This window comes from Ptychodera flava, chromosome 22 (assembly GCF_041260155.1).
Source record: "Ptychodera flava strain L36383 chromosome 22, AS_Pfla_20210202, whole genome shotgun sequence".
Lineage (NCBI taxonomy): Eukaryota > Metazoa > Hemichordata > Enteropneusta > Ptychoderidae > Ptychodera > Ptychodera flava.
Genome location: NC_091949.1, coordinates 3,891,295 through 3,912,343, shown reverse-complemented (window position 1 = coordinate 3,912,343; position 21,049 = coordinate 3,891,295). Strand labels below are relative to the sequence as shown.

At 38.3% G+C, this 21,049-nt stretch overlaps 1 protein-coding gene across 5 annotated transcripts in view; it reads right to left on the bottom strand.

The window, feature by feature from the left end:
- Nucleotides 1–16,963, bottom strand: part of LOC139122485 (methylcytosine dioxygenase TET2-like) — a 36,927-nt gene extending 19,964 nt beyond the window's left edge. The window contains exons 1-3 of one of the 5 annotated variants that reach the window (XM_070687884.1): nucleotides 16,841–16,963; nucleotides 10,069–10,849; nucleotides 6,291–6,347 (exon numbers count right to left, since the gene is read on the bottom strand). In XM_070687884.1, the coding sequence (XP_070543985.1) occupies nucleotides 6,291–6,347; nucleotides 10,069–10,806 (795 nt within the window). In that variant the 5' untranslated portion in view covers nucleotides 10,807–10,849; nucleotides 16,841–16,963. Of the gene's footprint in view, nucleotides 1–5,299; nucleotides 5,502–6,290; nucleotides 6,348–6,577; nucleotides 6,786–8,214; nucleotides 8,233–10,068; nucleotides 10,850–13,344 lie in introns of those variants that run through there. The other 4 variants (XM_070687885.1, XM_070687887.1, XM_070687886.1 and 1 more) reach the window with 4 other exon arrangements.
- Nucleotides 16,964–21,049: the final 4,086 nt, after the last annotated feature.

The following is a 21,049-nucleotide window of genomic DNA, read 5'->3' as shown; positions in this document are numbered from 1 at the left end:
TCGTGAGTTTGTCTCACACTTGCCTGCGGCTCGTGTGAGACAAAATACCCCCAACTCAAGCATAGCCACCTTATGCTATGCTTGGCTGATGGAGTTGTTGCCCCGGAATGCTTTGTGGCGATACTGTGGGTGGTCTTTGTGACAGCCCTCCTCGATGCACACATGCGCGAAGCGACAGGATGACCTTTGGCAGCCGGTTTGATTTTGGAAGTCGAAACAGATCTCCTTGCCATTGGAGTCGTAATGCCGGCCTTTTGTTGGTTTCTTGGAAACGTTTCCTTTTGTCTGAGTTGTGTCTCTTTTATCGAGATGATATAATGAAAGGTGCAGGTCGACAGAGCCCCATGCGATTGAGTCCGCCGCTTGCTTTTTTCGATACTCGTGATCATATCGCAGAACTGATGCGGATGTGAAAGATTGCGCGTAATCCCCGATGTTGATTGTATGGTCGAGGTAATCTAATGTGTCCTTCGGAGACATGCCGCGGTTAATTAATGTCTTTAAGATGCGGGCGTTGGCCGATATCCACTGAGGGAGGGAAACTTGGCCCGGTTTTGGTCTCTGCTTGGATGTTCGCATTATTAGTTTCATGTCCCCGTCAGCCGCGAGTTCGGCCTCATCAGTTGCGTCGAGCGAACCGTTTTTGGTGGTAATAAAGTCTGGAATGAGTAACGGTTTACGCTCACCTTTCACAGAACTCTGGTCGTTGGTACGCTTGATGTGCTGGTCTGATATGATGTCCTTGAGCGCGCTATCGCCTAGCTCTTCGAGAAGGGCGTTCAGGTCGCTATTTTTGGCCAGGGACTTTGTAGTCACCTCTGCTGTCGCCGCCGCACCTGCAGGTTGGTCTGGAATTGCCTGTTGCTGGGGATCCAGAGTAGCTTGGTTTTCGCATAAGGTGGTCCGTGCGTGGCGGAGCATACCGCGTTGACCGATAGGCAATTCGAGAGCGATGATGTCTTCGTCGCTGAGGCGTTTGAGTACGTCCTTCGATGGGATGGCCTGTGCCGTTAGTATCCTGAATGTGTCTTCCGTAAGGCCTGCTGCCTCGCACCATGCTTGGAAAGTTTGTTCGGTGTCTCCCATTGTTGTAAGGTATGAATGGTTGGTTGGCGGGAACAATAGCTTGTGGACGAAGTACAGTGTACGTGCGAACGCTCGAGGGTCAAAGCTAACAATGCTGATTTGATGGTTCACTAAACGGAACTGATTTTCTACGCCATTCTTCAGTTGTAATCTTATATTTTGTAAAAAGTACATCTGATTTAGCGATCTAAAAATTGCGGAACAGAATTGGAAATGACAGTTTTTTTCTAAAATGCAAATTTATTGTGTGATAAATAATCAAAGTTGTGAAGCTATCGTTTTGACATACATATAGACAGAAAGCGAACATGAGTTATGGCTGTACATACATAGAACTTGCAGACAGGCACGTTGCAAACATAGCTTCAAAATTAGCATACCCATTAAGCTGGGTCAAGGACATACGCAACTGTAACAGCCTTTACAATACACCATGTTGGTAACACGGTATCTACTCATAAGGAAAACACAGTGGCCCTGCCGCCCATCTGTCCTGCTAAAATGCACACAGACACGCTACAATTAGAATTCATATTTCTTGCTGAGCTGATAAACGTCGGACTTAAACAGTAGCTAAAAATGATAAAACCATGAATTCTAACACGTCTGGCTTTAAACACAGAAATGTACAAATGTACAGAATGAATAGAAATGTTTTAAAATGAGATTTCTTTGTGAGTACACAGATGATACACATTCTCTTCAGAACTTGTTCAAACACAGTAACAATTACACATATACGTATCTGTGGCAATTAGTATTATGGGTACTTATTAAATTATTCTTTTTTCTGGAGTAGAAGAGATATTCAATATTATAATAAGGGTATGTAACAGATCACCCTGCATCACGCAGAGTAAATATTAACTGTAATCAAGCAATGTGGACACAAGAATACTAAGACAACAATACATGCAGGATTAAGCAATGTAATCATAGACAACTGTGAAATGAACATGACAACAGCTGTTATTCATCTCAAACTTCACCAAGTCTCTCCTTCTTGCCTTTTATCTTGCTGATAAGCATGTCTATTATATTTAAGAATTCACAAACTAGAAAAGTTTTGAGGACATAGAAACCAAAATCCTGACATTAATTTAACCCAGTCACTTGCTTTGTAATTTTATGGGCACTGCAGTTGGTGGCAAAAAGAACCCGCACACAGAGTTGCAGACAAATAATGGGTTACTCTGTGAACACAGGAAATGGTTGCTAAGGCCTGTCGGACAAGGCATAATTAATTCACTGTGTACTTTTTCAGTACATATTTCTGTTGATTGCTGATTGCACACAATGTGCCCATTGATCTGAACTATGATGAAAGCTTTGTGATTTTCACTGGGTTCTACATGGCTTGAACACTACCAGCAAAATATCAGACTCATCTCCGCAACAACTTTGCCATGCTATGGTGTTAAAATTTTCACCAAACATGTGCTACAGTCAAGCAGCTGGACATGCAGCCAGGACTTGATGTTTATCATTTGTAAGACCACTGAACTAACAGTACCACACCTTGGTGGGACCCATATTGAAGTTGTATTTGTGGTCTGCCTCTGTTGACCCTTGACCCTTGTAAATGATAGACCTCTCTGAATTGTCCTCACTGGGTACAGAGAAATGCAAAGCATATGGAAGGTCAGCTGTCTACTGAATACAGTCAATATCTTAAAAAGCATGGACTTATCAGAAAAACATGGTGACCATATTTTCAGTGTGTACCTAGGTCATGATCACTAAATCACAATTTCAGAAGAATGCCAAGGACTGACTTCACACAAAATATATACATGTACACTGACCACAGACTACACGTGTCTAAGTCACTGCTCTATCAACCACACGTACTACTGACTACATTATAAGAACATCTGTATAGTACAAGGTCTTCAGCAAACTTTGGCTGCCAGCCAGCCAAAGCATGGCTACATTTTACTATACATCTAGCCAGGTCAATATGACTCTTGCTCTAATTTACCACCATGCCAAAATGATATCAGGGTAGCTGTACACCTCTCAACAATCGTATGAAATAAAACTAGGTTTTGCAACAGGTTTACTATTTTTATCAAACTGTGCAGAGAAAAAAATTAAATAATTAAGTCTAATAACAATTTTGATTTGTCATTATTTCCCACTAGATTTGCCATTCTATCAGTACAACTGACTTGGTACGACATCTACACAATACATGATCCATTCATATTTCTTTACAACATTCTAACCATCACACAAGAACTGAAACTAGGAAGTAAAACATAACCTCCAACAGAAACTAAAAAATCCCTTCAAAAAACAGGAAATGCTGCACAAATACCAGGAACCAGAGAGTCTTTATGACGTAAAATGAAATCATTCAAAATGACATTGTCAATTCACCACATTTCAAAGCTTGACTTTTTTTGGCTTTTAATATTGCACATCATTATTTCAATGCATACAAGGCCAGCTTGATGAAATGACTTAATTGATCACGATCTGTTTGGGGACTTAAAATGTACATTTAATCAAATTATCTTTTGGCTTGATTAATATTTTAGACATTCACATTCTTATGTAATCTAAACTTTGAACAAAACTTTCTTTTCTCTGATCATTTGAATTTCATTTGTAGAATGAGAAGTCTGCAAAGCAGAAATTAGAAACTGGCCATCCTAGATGACCAACATAACAATAATATTCACTGACCTTCAATTCCGCTTCTCTGAGTAACTAAGCCTATCAACTGTAACATTTTGAATAATATACATGAACCTTATGTTTGAAACCTGGCAAAAACATCCACTATTTTCAATCAGCAATCCTTCCCCAACCCATTTATTGAGCATTATTTTGCAATAGCAGCTTGTTACTAGTAAAATGTGAACACTGTACTCACAAAAGATTTATTGTCGTGTTGTTGAATGTCTATAATTCATTACCAGAAAGAGTACACTTTTAACGTGAAAGCTGACCTTTGATTATCATGATCATGAGACGAGACAAGCATGCAACTGACGTGAATTTCAACCATGTTTCATATTTCAAATTAAACTTGCTATATATAGGAAGTGTTTTGACCCAGGGATGGTTAGCTATTTCTTCACAGTGAAATCAGCAACAGATCCAATGGATATTTCAATGAGGACAAAGGGTTGGGAAAATCTAACAAGCAGTTACTCTGGTAGTTTATGTATATACTCAACACAAAGCTGTAACATCATATGAGAAACTTTGCTCATTTAGCTTTCCAAAATAAAAAGATCAAATGTGTAGTTGCAGAGCTAGTGTGTGTAAACGATAGTTCTCAATCTGGGGCCATGGTACTCCATTGGACAACTTTTCAAGGTTACGACAGCCATTTCACAGTTAGCGGCAAAGAAACCATTGACTAACTAGTGTGACCTCAATACTGCCAATGTAGTCATTTATTTTCACCAGATTAAAATTCTTATCAGCTTATAAGACGAAATCTTAAAGCTATCAAGTTGACAGTTATAACAACCCATTTGGCCCCCATGTTGACAGATTATGTCTTTTGCTGGGGAGAGACATTTAATTGAAGATAATTTATGGTCTACACTTTGGCTAATGTGCACAACCACAGATAAAAAACTCAAAAAAATAAAGTTTATGCATAGAAAATGCACAAGTTCAGTAACTTCAAGGAAATACACTGTTGAAATTTGTAAATGTATAAATTTGGAGTTGTCGGCGTTGACCCATGTTTGTAAGGAGCCATACGCATGAAGGCTAAATACACGTACTCACTCAACAATGAATAATTAATACTGTGCACAATTAAAACCTGATAATCTTTACACTGGACTTACATTGATAGCATTTGCTTGCATTTGCATATGATGGTGAGCAGTCAAGTTATGGTTAATACATAGATTTCAATCCAGGTTCAAATTGTAAGCATTTACTGCAGTCTAAGACTGTACCCCTTTGTGTGTAAAATTCTGACCTTCTTTGTATGATAGTCAATGGAAGCCATGTATTTACTACACCACTTAAATTATGCTTCAATTTCTAACAAAGACAAGACATTGACAGGTCATTCTCACGGCAACTTATCTGTCAACAAAACAATGAATATCAAGAGGACGATAGACTCAGCTCAGATGAAAACTATCCTAGGTATTTCAGCCAGCTGGAGAGGTCATCTTACGCTAAACACACATACACACACACACACACACACCGACTAGGAAAATTTCCAACCCACCTTTGTTCACATCTAGCATGTTATTACTTTGCTAATGTTCCAATATGGCATAGTCTGCTTTCAAACCGATGACTTCTACATATAAACAAAGTACTGAACGATCAAATTTCCACAAAATCGCCACTAAGCAAGCTCACCAGAAAAATATTCACAACAAAACAGGGAAACTGCCAAGCCGCCGACAAAAGCCTCCAGCAAAGCTGAATCTAATTAACATAAAAATACGACCTGACATGCTCATTTAAATATGAAGCAGCTAGCCAATCAATGCGTTATTTATATACCATTTGAAACCATGCCAAGTCACCACCTACTATTATATTTCACACTATTGTTGTACTATTCATTGGAACACTAAACAAGTGTAGCCGACATTATCAAGTTCTCCTTCATCGTAGTCACAACCACCATGACATAACCTGTAATACCACTGCCAGAACATACAATTCTTCTTACAAATTCCTTAATTTATGGCGTGGACAATTTCTGAAAAATTTACTGGTAGTTCGATATACATATACATGTTACAATACTCTGCTCTTGTGCTTATGTGCTACAGATGTTATTTCACGTGATATATTTTAGAGTTTTGGAATTTTGAAATCTAGATAAAGATTTTGTAAAATTTTTTTCATTCTAAATGTTTTCATGTCGGAAATCAATGTGGCCTTTCTGGTAAAATATGACATTAATAGTGAATAAAACCATGGAAGCTTAAAGTGAAAAAGTCAAATGTGTCTTAAAATTTGTGTGACATAATGTGATATGATCTTCTATACAATTGTTGGGTGCACAACGTTGATGCAAGCATTACCAAAAGGATGGAATAACACCACAATGAATGAGTGCTGTGCTGTTCATGTCTCATTTCAAGTGACCGGAAAACAATGTCTTCCTGACTCAGCAGCCAGGATGCAAACATATGTGACATGAAATGTACACATCAATCAAGGATAATTATATAATATTACATGAACATAAATAGATTTACCTTCTTCATAACAGGTCTTTTCATCATTCTCACAGCCTCTAGAGGACTGGTAGCCAACTGTAAGCCAAAGAAGATACAAAGCCGGTTACCATGCTTGCAACACACTCTGTCAAAGTTAATTTAGCCACCATGTAGAGACTTGTCCATGGTGTACAAATGTCAAAGCTATCTATCTTGGAGACCAAGTACAAACAGCTGGTACATTGGTATCGGGCGTTGTCAGTCTCTCCCATGCAGCATTACAAAGCAAGTACATGTATATTGTGCCGACTATTAAATTCCCTTACATAATGTTCCATGTTGTCAATGCTATAACAACCACAAAGCCTTTAGCACTTGGTTCACTCGAGTAAAACAAAAGTCTTGGCCTGGATATTGATCACAGAATACAATGGTCCACTAAACACACTGATGTGGTTTGAGGGATCGCTGCCACATGATGGTCTCTGCGAACTACAAGGCTTCTTGATAGGGCTGCAGTAAAGGGAGTAGACTGGGCAAACACCATGTGAGACTTTTGTGGTTGTAATTTGATCTCAAGGTCACAGAAAGGCCAGACAGTCACATGATCTACTATCACAGTCTAATGCTTAGCCACAATACTATGGGTATATGGACAATGACAAAGTCTCCACGTAGTAAGAGGGTACACTCAGTTTACATGTCAAATTTCTCTCACCATGTAATCTTTTATAGAGTTTGTCTTACGTACATGTAAGTGGCAGACCTTATAAAAATTGTCAGCATAATAATATTAGTGAAATCAAATCCAAAAATACAATACACAAAGAGGAAAAAAGACACTTCAACATTTACACGATTTACACTTGATGTTCTGATCCTATCCAAACGCATTGCTGCAAACTAGTGACATGGACAATAGGATGTCAGGAGTGGTTTGGCTGACACAATCTGCGGATTGTTTTTGAATTAAGGAATTAAATTTGAAAGGCAGACTGTTGTTCAGCTCAGACATGGTTCACTATGATTGATGTTTGTCAGCAGGACAGTTGACCTTGCTATCCTGTATGCATAGTATGTGGTTTTTACTGATCAAGGGGTGTCTATCTGTCTTCAGATTACCTATCATTGCAAATAAACAGACGGGGAAAATATATCCATGCCTTTATCAAAGTTAAACATGTTGTGCTTTGAAAGTTCAAAATACGATTTGGAAAAAAATTGGGGAGAACAAGCTTCCTTAATGTCACAGACTAACATGCCTATTTTAAATAAAATTGAGACAGGTCTGTTTTCTATTTTCAAACTCTGTGCTCTCTATATAGCATGGTTCTCACATATAACAAGAAACTACGGATAAAAGTATATCACATGAAATATATAATGAGCCAGACAAGACTAACACTGGTAATGTTCATTACAGTTAACGAAACAAATTAAATTTGACCGTTGCGTCTGATGCTTGTACAATTGAAGGACTGACAACTCAGCAATATGATTGACTACACTTGTAAATATCAACCTACAGTTACAGTCTCTGATCTTAAAACATATGGAATCAACAATCTTAACAAAGTTAAATTTCAAAAAAGCCAAGACAGTTAGTTTGACTTGATTTACACAAATGTTTTAATTAGCTACTCTGCATAGACATCCATTCTGGATGTATATTAGAATGTGTCTGGGGAAATTAAAAGCACATAAAAACAGTTTCCATGGCAAAAGGATAACCTCTCATAAAGTCCTTCAGAAGCAAGCAATCCATGAAAAGTTTATGAATAAAAATTAATTGATGATTCTGTCAAGCTAGGCCATGACATACCCGCATACTTTTGAATACAAATTGACCCCTGCATATATCAACCAGAAAACCAATAACACGATATTGTAAGAAATGGATGGCATACTTCACATAATTAATGTATTTAAATTTCAGAACACATCTTTAGGTATCTGAACTTACCATTCTTAGCTGTGAACTCTTGAAAAATGACCAGAATCAATAGACAAACAGTGACACATATGTCTACAGACATTCAAATGAACATGTGTTCTCCTTTTTTCAACATGAAAAGTCTGGGTTGACGGGTTTAAAATAGTCTAAAGCTGTAAAGAGTTTTTCAGTTGAACTGTAGAGGGCGCTTACTAATAACATGCTACTGGGACTCAGTTTTCAGTTACATGTATTCACATCACAAAATTAATCAACTTTGTACCTAATCAGTTTATGCACTGCTAGCAGAGGTCATGGAAATCAAAAACAAAATGGAGTTCAATTAGATGTATGTTTTGGGCAAGTTTCTTCCCAAACCCAAAAAACACCGTCCCAGAGTCAATTAGTGAAGTGAATTCAACCAGAGCAAAGACTACCCTTCGATATAACTTCACTTATTTCCACTTTTGAAGTGTGAAATTGGATCATCTAGTAGACAGCACTAATCTACACCACAGACTGTCACGATGACAACAGCCCATCTCACTAGGAATGTCTTCATTGAAACCATGATTTGTCTCATCCATACCCTCTTTAACACAGAAAGAACTTCGTATTTTCAAAGTGTACAGCCACGTAAAACTCATCGAACAAGTATGAACGAACATGCAGAGTCAAGACTTCAAGATTACAAATGAAAATAAATGTTTATCAATCTGGAAAATGTTCTTCAGAAGTGATTGTTTTGAAAAAATGAAACGACAATACAAGGAAGCTTGGATCTAAGTGATACAATTAGATTCATATTCATTTTCAAATCAACAGATGGAAAATTCACATCAAGATTTTCAAATATCCAAAAGGGTAGAGACTTATAGTTTAGAATACTTTGCTACCATAAGGTCCATTTTACAATGGTATAGCCACAACTGATGACGTCAAATCACCGTATACAATACACATGTACAGTGGCATAATTACAAGGTATCTGTGTTTTGTGTAGGACCATTTGACATCATTCATCAGTTTGTGGCTATACCACTTGTAAAATGGTGATGAATATTTGCTTTGACAAAACTTCTAACATTTTGTTATTGTTTTATTTCAGTTGCTGACACCATTACCATGTGATAGGAGATATCTGCACTTTAGCATTGCAATAGTCATATCGTTCATTTTGCATGTTGTAGTATAAAGAATCTGACAATCACCACAACCTAAAACTTTTTTTAAATATCTGAACTTGATGAGTCAATTTGGGAATATCTTGAAATCTTATGAAAGCCCTTGATGCGTAGTGTGCTTAATTATCTGAAGTCCGAGATGACAATGGAGTGTTAATGTTGTATCATATTGATGATACTCTGTTGAAAAATCATGTTTTGTGTACCAAGTAAAATACATTGGGACTAACATTTACAACTGATGAAAACATGAACTCATTTATTTTTGACAATTTGATGTTTACATCAACCATCATGCTAGAAGTTAATTGTTGCTATTTTTATCTTTTGCACAGATGACCCACCAACTCACTAGATACAGCAATGGAAGTACTGATTTGCCTGAGTGCCTTGAACAGAAATCAAATAGATGACGGTTGCTTTTGTAAACACTATCATACCCTCAGATAAAATGCATGATTAGAGTATGTGTCACGTGTGTAACTTAAATAGCTATTCATGGCTGGTGTAAGTACCACCAACTAAAAATTCACATTATTTGTGATTGAGGCTTTACATAAAATGAAAACATAATACCGTCTACAGGTTGCAAAATGCAACTTTGAATAAGTAAACAGTCTGATATCTGTGGTGATACATGCACCTTGAATAGAACTTGGACATTTCAATGATATAGTAAATACCAAAATATTAATCTTACCTTTTTCTTTAGTTCCAGACACTTTCTAAGCTTGCAGATTTGATGTCCAGTACGTCGGTTTCTACAACTGGAACACTCACCACAGTTGGTCTTGGTCAGACAAGGCTCACATGTACCGCAACGCTTTCGTTTCTTCTTCTTCAGAGCTTGTTGGTTTTGCAGTGATGTATTTGGACTGATGGGTGCAGAAGCACCTAGGGAACCATCACTGTGGGTTGGTGAAGTGATCTGACCTTCAGATGTAGTTGGAGAACTCATACCACTGGCTGGAATCTCTAGTTTCATAGGAAAGCCATGCTGACTGGCTACCATTGCTGTATTATTTTTATTTTCATTAACTTCTCCAGTCAGCTGGGCAGATTTGCCATCTATTTGCTCTACTAATCTCTTTGTAAGAATTGACATCTTATCAAAACCACCTTTCTGATTCTCTGCCGATTTCTTGGAATGGACCATTGTATCACACTGTTCAGTGTTGTTGTTCCATGCGTACACTTTCTCAATAGACTGGCTGATTTTACTCTGTCTCTTGGGATCATTTTCCTCACCTCCAAATCTTGTATCACTTGGAGAAATCTGTTTGTTAGAAGGATAAGCTGAAGTTTCCCTGTCATTACCCTTTTCACTGGTGTCACAGTTTCCATTCACCACTTTCTCTTCTACTTGCTGTTTCATACTGGTGTTATCATCTAATAACGTCTTCCGAATCAGAGCTTCAACGATACTCCCTGATGTCATCTGAAACTCACATTGATGATTTCAGGCAAAAAGATATTGAGATCTATAGAGAACAAACCAAACAGAAAAGATTAATTTCTACAATTTCTATAATCACAATAAAGCCGTTCTGCATGCATTTACTAGTTTTGAGTTGTTTCATATCAAAAAGGTTCATAATTCCAGGAATGTAAAAATTTAAACACTTTACAACATAACATGAATTGTGAGACCAAAATTTCATTAGTCTATCAAGACTCTGTACATACTGTACATTCTTTGAAAAATAGCTTCTAATTATATTGTCCTCGGATTGTTTTCAAATGTTCATCTCAACCTCCAAACATCTCTCTGTTAATCATTGTACTTCTCAATGGACAACTAACTACACTGAATTTATCTCATCACAATGTATATTTGTCCAAAAACAGGTATCCGTTTTTTCCAAAAACCAAATGCTCTGTTCTCATCTTATTTAAACTTTGTACAAATTATGTGAATTAAACAAATTTCAGATTTTCAGTCATTTATAAGACAATTGCAATTCTGACACGTTTCTCACTGTAGGCATACACTCCAATATTTGAAATTGAAATTGAAATTTTGTCAGCTGGTAGACCTGATGATATCAAGACAATTCAAAATTAACAATTTTAAAAACAATTTCAATCTGCTTATATTTACTAAGGACAAGTAGAATCAAGAACACTCAGTGTGCACAGAGCAGAATCTTACAATAAATTTGTCTGGATCTGCATGATGGCTCTTACAAAGCTATTTATTTACTTTTGTGAGTTTTCTGTTATTTTTTACAATTTTTGTATTGTTTTCAGCTACTATGACAAAGACCTTTGGTAACTTTTACAGGAACATCATTACATTTTGATTCCTAAAATTCAATTCATCAAGTCAGAAAGATTTTTGTACAACTGTCATGATGCTATGAGTTCTATAGGCATGGTCACAATATGCTATGTGCTTGCATTACGAATATACTACGAGTTCTGTATTTTCTTTGATGAAGTTTTAATAAATGTGACTTTATTCAGTCACTTAAACCTTATATTTATTGTCTCTGGCTCATTTTTTGCAATCTGTCGTGAAACCTTTCTATCATGGATTCTCCTGGTTTCCAGGATAGATATATATCCTTGATAGAAAGGTTGAACTCTTGTTAACTTCTTTCTGCTACCTCACTAGGTTCTGTGACATCATGGCAGGGGGGGGGGGGGGGGTTAGAGTGTGGCATGATATTACTATGGGCGACAAGGGCTGGTATCAGATATTTGTAAACGTTGGCAGAGCGAGAGATGTGAGGGTCAAACAGTCAGTCAGCTACCTATCTAGAGTCTTTATCATCATCTATCTACAACATTTAACCTGTGAAGTAAACATGTCTGTAACTCTTCAATCTAGCGGCACCTTGCATCTATATCAGGGATTGATATGGCTGTAAAATTTCAAATGAATTTCTTGTACCTTCCATCATCATCTCAAACATCCTAAAGATTCTGGCATTAATATACTCCTCAACTAGGAAAATGAATTAAATTGGAATACAGAAATGATCTATTAAATGGCTATCTATCATTTTAGGACAAAAATACCTGAAGTGCAATCTGAACACACCTGTTGGAAAAAATCAAGATAAGAGAATATATTGCTGTGAGAGTGCACTTAATGCATGATCAAAGGCCTTTGTGTTGTTTATTCATTAACAGGAGAGTTCATGGAGGTCACCAGGTTCTGATGTTCTGAGGTCTGGCACATTAATAACAGTCCATTGGAAGTACCATGCAAATATTTTTCAAGTCTTCAAAAAAGTCAATTACCTTTAGATTAAATTTGCTTTTCCATACCCACTTATTACAAACTAATATAGACAATTACTTTTGGCTGTGTAATATCAATAAAGCAGTAAATAAATAAATAAACAAATAAGTTAAAATTCCTGCTTCCTTAGAAGTTTAACAAAATTATTTCCTCTTGCAAGACCTTTTGTGATGGAAAAATATTGACAAATTAACTGTAAAAAGTGTAAACAGTATCTTTCATCATGATTCATTGTCGGAAGGACACAGTAACAATTGTTCAAAAGAGAAAAAGATGTATAAACCATAAATACAAGCTCCAACGAGGGAGTATTCACATGTGAATAGCTGATGCAAGTCAATTAAACACAAAATGACGCAAAAACCTTGATTTCATAGTCTTTCCTGACAAAATCATGAATCACATATGCAGCACAGCCGCACAGAAACATTCTCTGAGAAGACCATCTGGATGCAATGAGAAATGTCAATAGCGCCCCCTATGGCAACATCTCGTCGACGCATAAAATGAGTGCCTCTCTGGACATTTTGATACACACATTGCTAGCTTTCACACTGGAGAAACGCTTGAGATGTAAACATTGTAACTTTTGACAGACTTCACTTACAAAGACCTGACACTGTTGTAGCTAGTATTCATCAAATTCTTGACACAGCCACATTTCAAGAAACTTGAAAAGACATATCAAAATTTCTCAGTTTATGAGACATTTAAAATTGTATTCACAAATTTCTGAGGTGGCCTGTCGTAACTGTAGAAGTACCCATACTTGGTGCAAGACTTCAAAATTAATGGTGTCATGTACTAGAGAGCCTTTCACAACTAATCTTTGCAAGTAAAACTTGCCAAATTACATCTTCTAAAATGAAATATTTCAATTGTAAAAATTTTCAGTGACCTCAAAGTATGTTAAGATATTTTCCGCTATCTTCAATGAATTTGAAGAAAGTGAACACTTCAGTTCACTGTATAAAGAAATTCATTTTGGCCTAGTATAAATTACAAATTTTAGCTCAGAGAACAGATCATGAATCAATGATTTCTTCCCTGTAAAAATTCATCACATCCCATGAAATGATGATAGGAATTATGACGATGATGGTACAGGACCAAAAAATGTTGTAAGAAAAAGAAAAGTCCAGAGAAAGTGGTTATTAATTAGCCTAACTTTTAAAGAAGGCAGTCTTGTCTGAATGATTGGGACTTGTCACACTTTTTATCCTGGAACGATCAAAGCACTGCAACACTTCACCCAAAAGTCAAATAACACAGCTGACTACATATACAGTAGACAGCTCAAGAAGTTTTGGTATGTTGACTGTCAGAATGTCTTATCCTGTATCTGACTGGCGATGTTCTCACCACTGTCAGCTATATAGGGATCAAAGAGGTAGCGCCACCTGCCTATGGTGAAAATCTGCTCATCACAAACGTCACATATCATGTCACATATAGAATTTAACCATCAGCTATAGATCAATCAATTATACATCAGCACAACAAACGTGTGTACATTTCAATGTCTGTAAAACTTGGCCTGCTTTTGTACTTCAAACATATTACACACAAACAAAGTTTACATTCTTTTAAAGCAACACAACCAGTCTATGGAGCTCATTTTACATTACAACGATGCTTCTAAAAATATTAAGCCCAAGAATGCTAGCTTGTTGATATTTTACTTCCAGATTCGAAAGTCTACTACTTTAGATCAAAATAATTTGCAAGGTTTCACAAGACTGGTGTTTATACTTCACAAAAGCACAAGTTGTTCTATAAAATCTGTGAACTCAAGCAAAGCTGCTGTTTCTTTTCCTTGTTATAAGAATCTTTTTCAACTCTGCAATGCTCCGGTGAGATAAATCTTTAACACCTCCTTAAGAAAAGCGGCAGAAAATCTTGCTTCTTTTCATACACGTGGCCGCATTATGACATAATCTATGATTACCGTTCGCCGTTAAAAAACCAACGCGCTGTCCTTTGCGGTACGTCACATGAGCGAAACGAACAGAAAATAACGCCCTGATCCCGTCGTGTCTACAGATTGTTAGTTCCACCCCCTCGAAAAAAACACGCGATATATTTTCACTATATTTATTTTGATACTAAGCTGAGGCGAGTCGAATGGATGGCTCGCCGCTGGCACTCAGTGTGATTATTATTTAACGAGGCTGGCCCCAATGTCCGCCGTCTCCAAACCTAATTAATCAGGCTGCGACGCGCGAAAAGCCGCCCTACAAAAGAGCGCATACATATATATCTGATAACGTTGGCTATTATAACCGTCGCCCTGTACTCGTTCGGACATAAAAGAGGCTACAAACGGCACGTACAGCCTTGCCAATTCTCAGCAGCTGGCTATTTTATCGCTAAGTAAAAGGATCGGTTTTGGTGCGTGCACAACCGTCTTACCACGTCTATCGCCTTTATTTGCATCAAGATAATTGGCGCTTATTCAAATCACGCTCTGTAACGACCTAAATAACCCGCGTTAAACGCTGCGACGTGAATTGCAAATTGAATCGACGGCATTGTTATTCCCAAGCACGCAACACCCCTTCTCATAAATAGTGTTTTGCAAAGGCATCGTCGGGCATGCACTCACGCGTCGCAACGTCTCTCACCTACCGCAAACTCTACACTGACAATCGATTGATTTTAGTGTGACGGTTGGGAGATGGGTGGCGTCAACTCCCCTCCCACCGTATCGGTGTGGGCAAATCTACATGAGTAGTCACGATTTCAGGGAAAGCAATACATCACTGAATCCACGTCGGTTAGAGGAGGAAATGCCAGGAATGATAAGACGGGATAGATTTTTGAACGGGTTAATCCCTTAAAATGAAAGAAACCCTAAGCTGTGAATCGTGGCAACGCGTTCGCGATAGCTTTGAGTAAGCTTATAAGAGCGGCAACTCAAAACTGTCACGCAAGCACAGCGGCCCGGCTTTTTTAGACGCGGCATCTACTGTAGTAGGTTGCGGTATTGATTTAGTTTACGACGTCACCGCCATAAATTGATCTATTTAAGTGTGAATGGTTTAGAAATAAGCACGATGCCAAGCTTTCAGCCTATTTGGACAGGAAACGCCAGTAACTGTCATCGGTGACATCGTTAAAATACGTCTCCAGTGGGACGTACCGCCGATTGCAAATAGCCTGGCTGGCTCATTACTGACGCGTTTTTATCGAACGCAATCCCTACTTTCGCCGTAGCACTAAAACTATATTGTTTGCATCGTTTAAAATGCGGATTTTCGTCTCGGTAAAACAGCTCAATCGTAAGCAACAAAAAAAGGGAAGAACTCTCGAACATGTTGTATATATTAAATTTAATCTCCGCTCTTGTTTCCGGCGTTGGCAACATGGCATCACGTTTTTTGCTAAAGAATCGAAACGATTTCCTTATATTAAACAAAGCAAACACGCCATACACATTTAAACCGACCGAAAAAATGCAAATTTCACAATTAAACTTCCCACGTACTTGTCACTATTAGTACAGTACACGAGGTGAAACGAGTTTCATGTCATATATGCACACGATCTGTAAATGTCTCGGTATTCGATCGTGAACGCACGCACATTTAACGGCGCGGCGTGGCTTGGTTGTCGTCCAAGAAATCGACTCAAAAGAAACGCTCTGAAACAGCGTATGGGGACGAGCACTGTGAGAAAACAACAGTGGGGAAATTATCGAACGGGTCCTTTGTGAGCGGTTTAGTGTGAGCTAGCGTCGCGGCTATTTATTTCCTTCAATTGAATTGAATGAAAAGATCGAGACTAACTGTACAATTTATGCAAACGAGCTACATGAGGTAGGCAGACGGCCGTGGCATACACCACGCACCGGAAGGGTAAAGTGCTTTACATCAAACACGCCGACAAATACTATCGTTCCTTTGAAATGCCCATTTTTGCGTCAAATTCACACGTACCGACGATCTGTTCACACAATCACAAATTTGAGAAAACGGATAATCCTTGGTATAGCAGTTGACTGCTACAGAAGGATGTTTTGTATCTGAAAATTCTCCGTAAAAGACGCAATTTTTGGAAAATAAAAGAGTGTGTACATATGAACGAGCTTTTAGAGTGGAATGACCGGTCCACGCTTTTAACAATCGTCCGTCGTCTCTGAACTCTCACAACTTGGAAATAATTGACGCCATCGTCAAAATGATGAAAGATATCATTACTAGATGATTTGGAAAAAACATACCTGTTAATAAAATAGGCCAAAAGCCACAGGAATTGACCGTTTTCAGACGCAAAACAACGCACTCGTCACTCGCCTGCGTAAAGCCAGCCGGACAGACACGTTCATATGCAAATCAGCTTCCCGCTCAAATAAACTGTACTCATTATGTAAACTGGATTGTGATTGGTCAGACTCGGAAAGTAGTTGTGTGAAGTAAGCTGATAGTCACGCACGTCTGCACTGCGCAACATCACTTCACACGACGCCAACGTCCACTAAGCCAGCTCAAATTACCGCGTCGAAAGACTTTCCGCAAATGAATCTGTAGGGAAGTAGGCCTCCCTAATCGACATCAATTTTACAGCCGGCACGCGAATTCTCGTGGGATGATGAAGAAATACCGAATGTAATTCGTATCAGAAGATTACCACGCAACTCACTTTTAACAACTGAATGGACGAATTTTCATAAAAGCTACAGGGGAGACTGCAACCCAAAGGACCTTGATAAGGGCGACGCATAACTGCTTTGACCTTTCATGAGCGTAGAACGCAAATTGGGAGGGTTTTGTTGACCTTACTGCCAGTTCAAATATGAAAACCAATTTTCGACAGGTTCATACATCAAATACGTGCTCCGTTTTGTGGCCATTTCCCCTTTGTCTGTCGCCCTATTTCACAAGCACGGCAATTCCGAGAGAAGAGAAGGCGCGACATTCTGACTTTCGAACCGTTGGTTGTAAAATATTAAAACATCCGGATAAACCGTGTCCAATTTGCTATCACGTCTCACAAGTAGACAGTTCTGTGTCGTCACGAACGGAAACAAGATAAGGCAGTGCGTTATGGATAGCACTGATAAACAGTAATCGCGTACGTCCCCTATCGCATACCAACAGCGATCACGCGTGGTTCTGATAGCGGTGTCGAGATTAAAGTAGCCCGGGTTTAGTTGTGACTGGCTATTCACCACGTTGTCCTTATCAGCTTCGATAATGCCGCCCAAGGAACAAAAATCGTTAAATATTCCCCCCAAAATCTGAAGTCATAAGTTCTCAGTATTCTGTAGAGTGATTTTGAATTGTAATTTGCAGATTTACGAGCCCCAAACCGTGAGCATTCAGTATTTTCAGCGTATACCACGACGTTGCAGTTTAAAGGCACGACAATAATATAGTGGACGCTTTGATCAGTCAGGCATGTACGTCAATCGAGATATGGCGCGACCGAACGTATTAAACCCGTATCAACGAGACCCACTCGTTGTCTGCAGCTCGAGCCTTGATATATTGAACGGCTTAAAATAATGGGTACCCCCGTCAAGGACAAAATGCACGAAGACGCGACTAATGGGGCCCGGCAACCGACAACGTAGAGCCAGCCTGCGGTTGTGTTGCTCCCTTGACCCCAGAGACGCGTAACTACATCGCCCACACGCTGCTCTGTTCAGACAATCTACACATGCGAAATTCAATCGTTCGTTAGTAACCTTGTCACGTACGCGACGTATTTTTAAAGCGTGCATATCATTTGAAGACGGCTCGATTAAACGTAGAGCTGGCGGGCGGAGGAAAACTACCATACAGACACACACGATGATTTCTTCAAACATTAAATCATTGGTTTATTTCTCGTAGAGTTCAGTGATATATTTGTTGTCTTTCCCCTAGAACAAGAATGCCTATCAACACCACAGAGACAATTAATTCGGGCGTAACCCACAAACCTGCCGAGTTGCTTTAAAAACGCGTTTTTGATACGAACGCCCTAATTACTCAGTAAATATTCGGCGACAAGAAACTCACGACCATAGCCAGTCATTGGGAAAACAAGAAAGCCACTAGTTACCGGTCACTTTTGTATGGGAGGGCGGGAACTTCGAGATGGTATTCCTTGAAGTCAGGAATAACACTACAGGAGGCATTGTATTGTACCTTTACTGTTTTTGAAAGTGGAAAGATTGATATCACTAATGGAGACTCCCAAAAAGATGAAAATGAGAGTAATTCTGTCTGAAAGAGAAATTCTATCGAATCCTTCCCCGACCAATCACCGTACTCTTGATTGAGATACCCTAATTTGAAGTCTCACGAAAAGACATCTCGAAAGTATTTCCCGCAGTCTTATAAGCTTATTGATAGCGTTATTTCGCGCCTTTTTGCCGACAACTTACGATTTGTGTGACGGGCTTCTCCAAGGAGACTATTATTAGAGAAAACCTAAATAAAACAGAAAAAAGACGCGCTTTTGCAAATGAAAGATCTATCTGTTATATATATATTATAAATATATATATATATATATATATATATATATATATATATATATATAACCGTACTCTCTGTGCCCAAGTTCAGAGATTGCCATAAAGCCATTATGGTGATAACTGGGAAGGCACATTGTATACATTTTGTGATATATATATATATATATATCTATATATATATATATATGGGGGGGGATGCTCGGGTGATGTCCACGCGTCAGCCACACTCAGTTTCGTATTCATGCACCTTCAAGTCATAAATATAGTATCTTTTTTCTTTACAGCCTCCCGCCATCCGCTTATTAAGTATTCATAGCATGCGCACAGGAAATCATGATTCCGTAGTGGAGTGCCTTTATAATATTTTACATCAGACCCTTGATCACCTGCGCAAAACACTCCCTAGTGACACTGTCGCCATACGCCCAAAGAGAAAATCGTCCGATAAATTCGTTAACGGGGCGATGCGTGCGTGCTCACAAGTACTATTGCTTTGAGGAAATTGCTCGCTGTGAACGTTTGAGTAATTTGACGCCCTAGTTCTTTATTACATGTTTCGAAAGTGTCGTCTGCAAAATTAGAGCGCGAACCCAGAAGAAAGACCGTGGCGGAAATGAAGCACAAATTAAACTCAGCGGCGACAGTGAAACTTGACAAATTTTCCCTTCGAAATGAACAGAAGGCTGTATTTGATTGGAATACGTGCCTAATTACAGAGATGATTTGTGATACCATCCAAAAAAATTGACGTACGAAATTTCTCAAAAAGACCGTTGGCCGGTTAGCTGTACGTTAACTCAAGTATAAAATTAGTAAGTTAAGGGGTATGAGAATGAGAGCCGTTGCAGCGTGAATGAGCCGATCACTCCGATAGTACAATTGGTTCGATTCTGTTCACCTCAGGCGGTAACTCAACGCCTAATACTATTTCAATACAGACTTAGCGTCACAAATGGTATTTAAGCCTTTCCCGCTCTAAAATACGTCCTATTAGAGTTTTGTCAGACCATTGCGCCCAATCAGTCCCGAAAAATTTCATTTTACCCTAGAGTATCAACAGAAGGTTGCGCAAAAGTAAATAAGTGATGTAGAAGAATCGAAGAATAGTGACGTCAGACATCAAAATCTGCACTTCTTCGCCAGGGCGCTGGAAAATAGCGGCGGGAATATCGCATGTCACATCAATTTAAGTAAGATGAAGTTTATTGCAAGACTTGGTGATTTTGACTGATATTTAGGGGCGATAGTTTCATGTACTAAGTTACTCTCTAGAACGTGCAAAATAAGATTATAAGCGGGTGTGAACTCGAACTTACGGAAATATTGCACAGTACGGATCACTTCTTATTATTGTCAATTTGTCTCACGTCCATCGCTGTAACCGCAAAAGAATTTGTAAGTTTTCACACTTGAAAAGTCTGAAATCATGGGTGAAAAAAATGTGCCAACAAAAGTATTGATATACTAAGCTTGAGGATTAGCGGGTTTCACAAAATAAATAAATAAAAAAAAAAAAACAGTATAAAAAAAACAAGGCCAAAAACCTAATTTGTCAATTACACACTTGCCAATTTAGTTGCCTCGTCCTTTTTTATTTTACTTTTCAAAAGTGTGCATTTCTTAGTACCAAACTAATCCGTCAAAGAAGACTTGGATAGTTCGCTTTGAACTTTGGAAAACTTTCCTAGCTAACATCAGATTTTCAAAAGAGGTCGTCTAGTGCACGGTTATGTTATTCTTTTTGCTCACTTTATGATTTATTACCAAGGTAAAAAAAAATAAATTGTGCTGTTTCTATGACATGGTTTTCAAAAATAGGATAGGAGGGTCGGCAGGGATTTTTTTCCAAAATATTTTTATTTTTAAATATTCATTTTTCAGGGGTTCAGGGCGATCAAACACTGGCCACAACATGTCAAGAAAAATGTATCATACATATAAAAAGAATAAAACATAAAAACATCC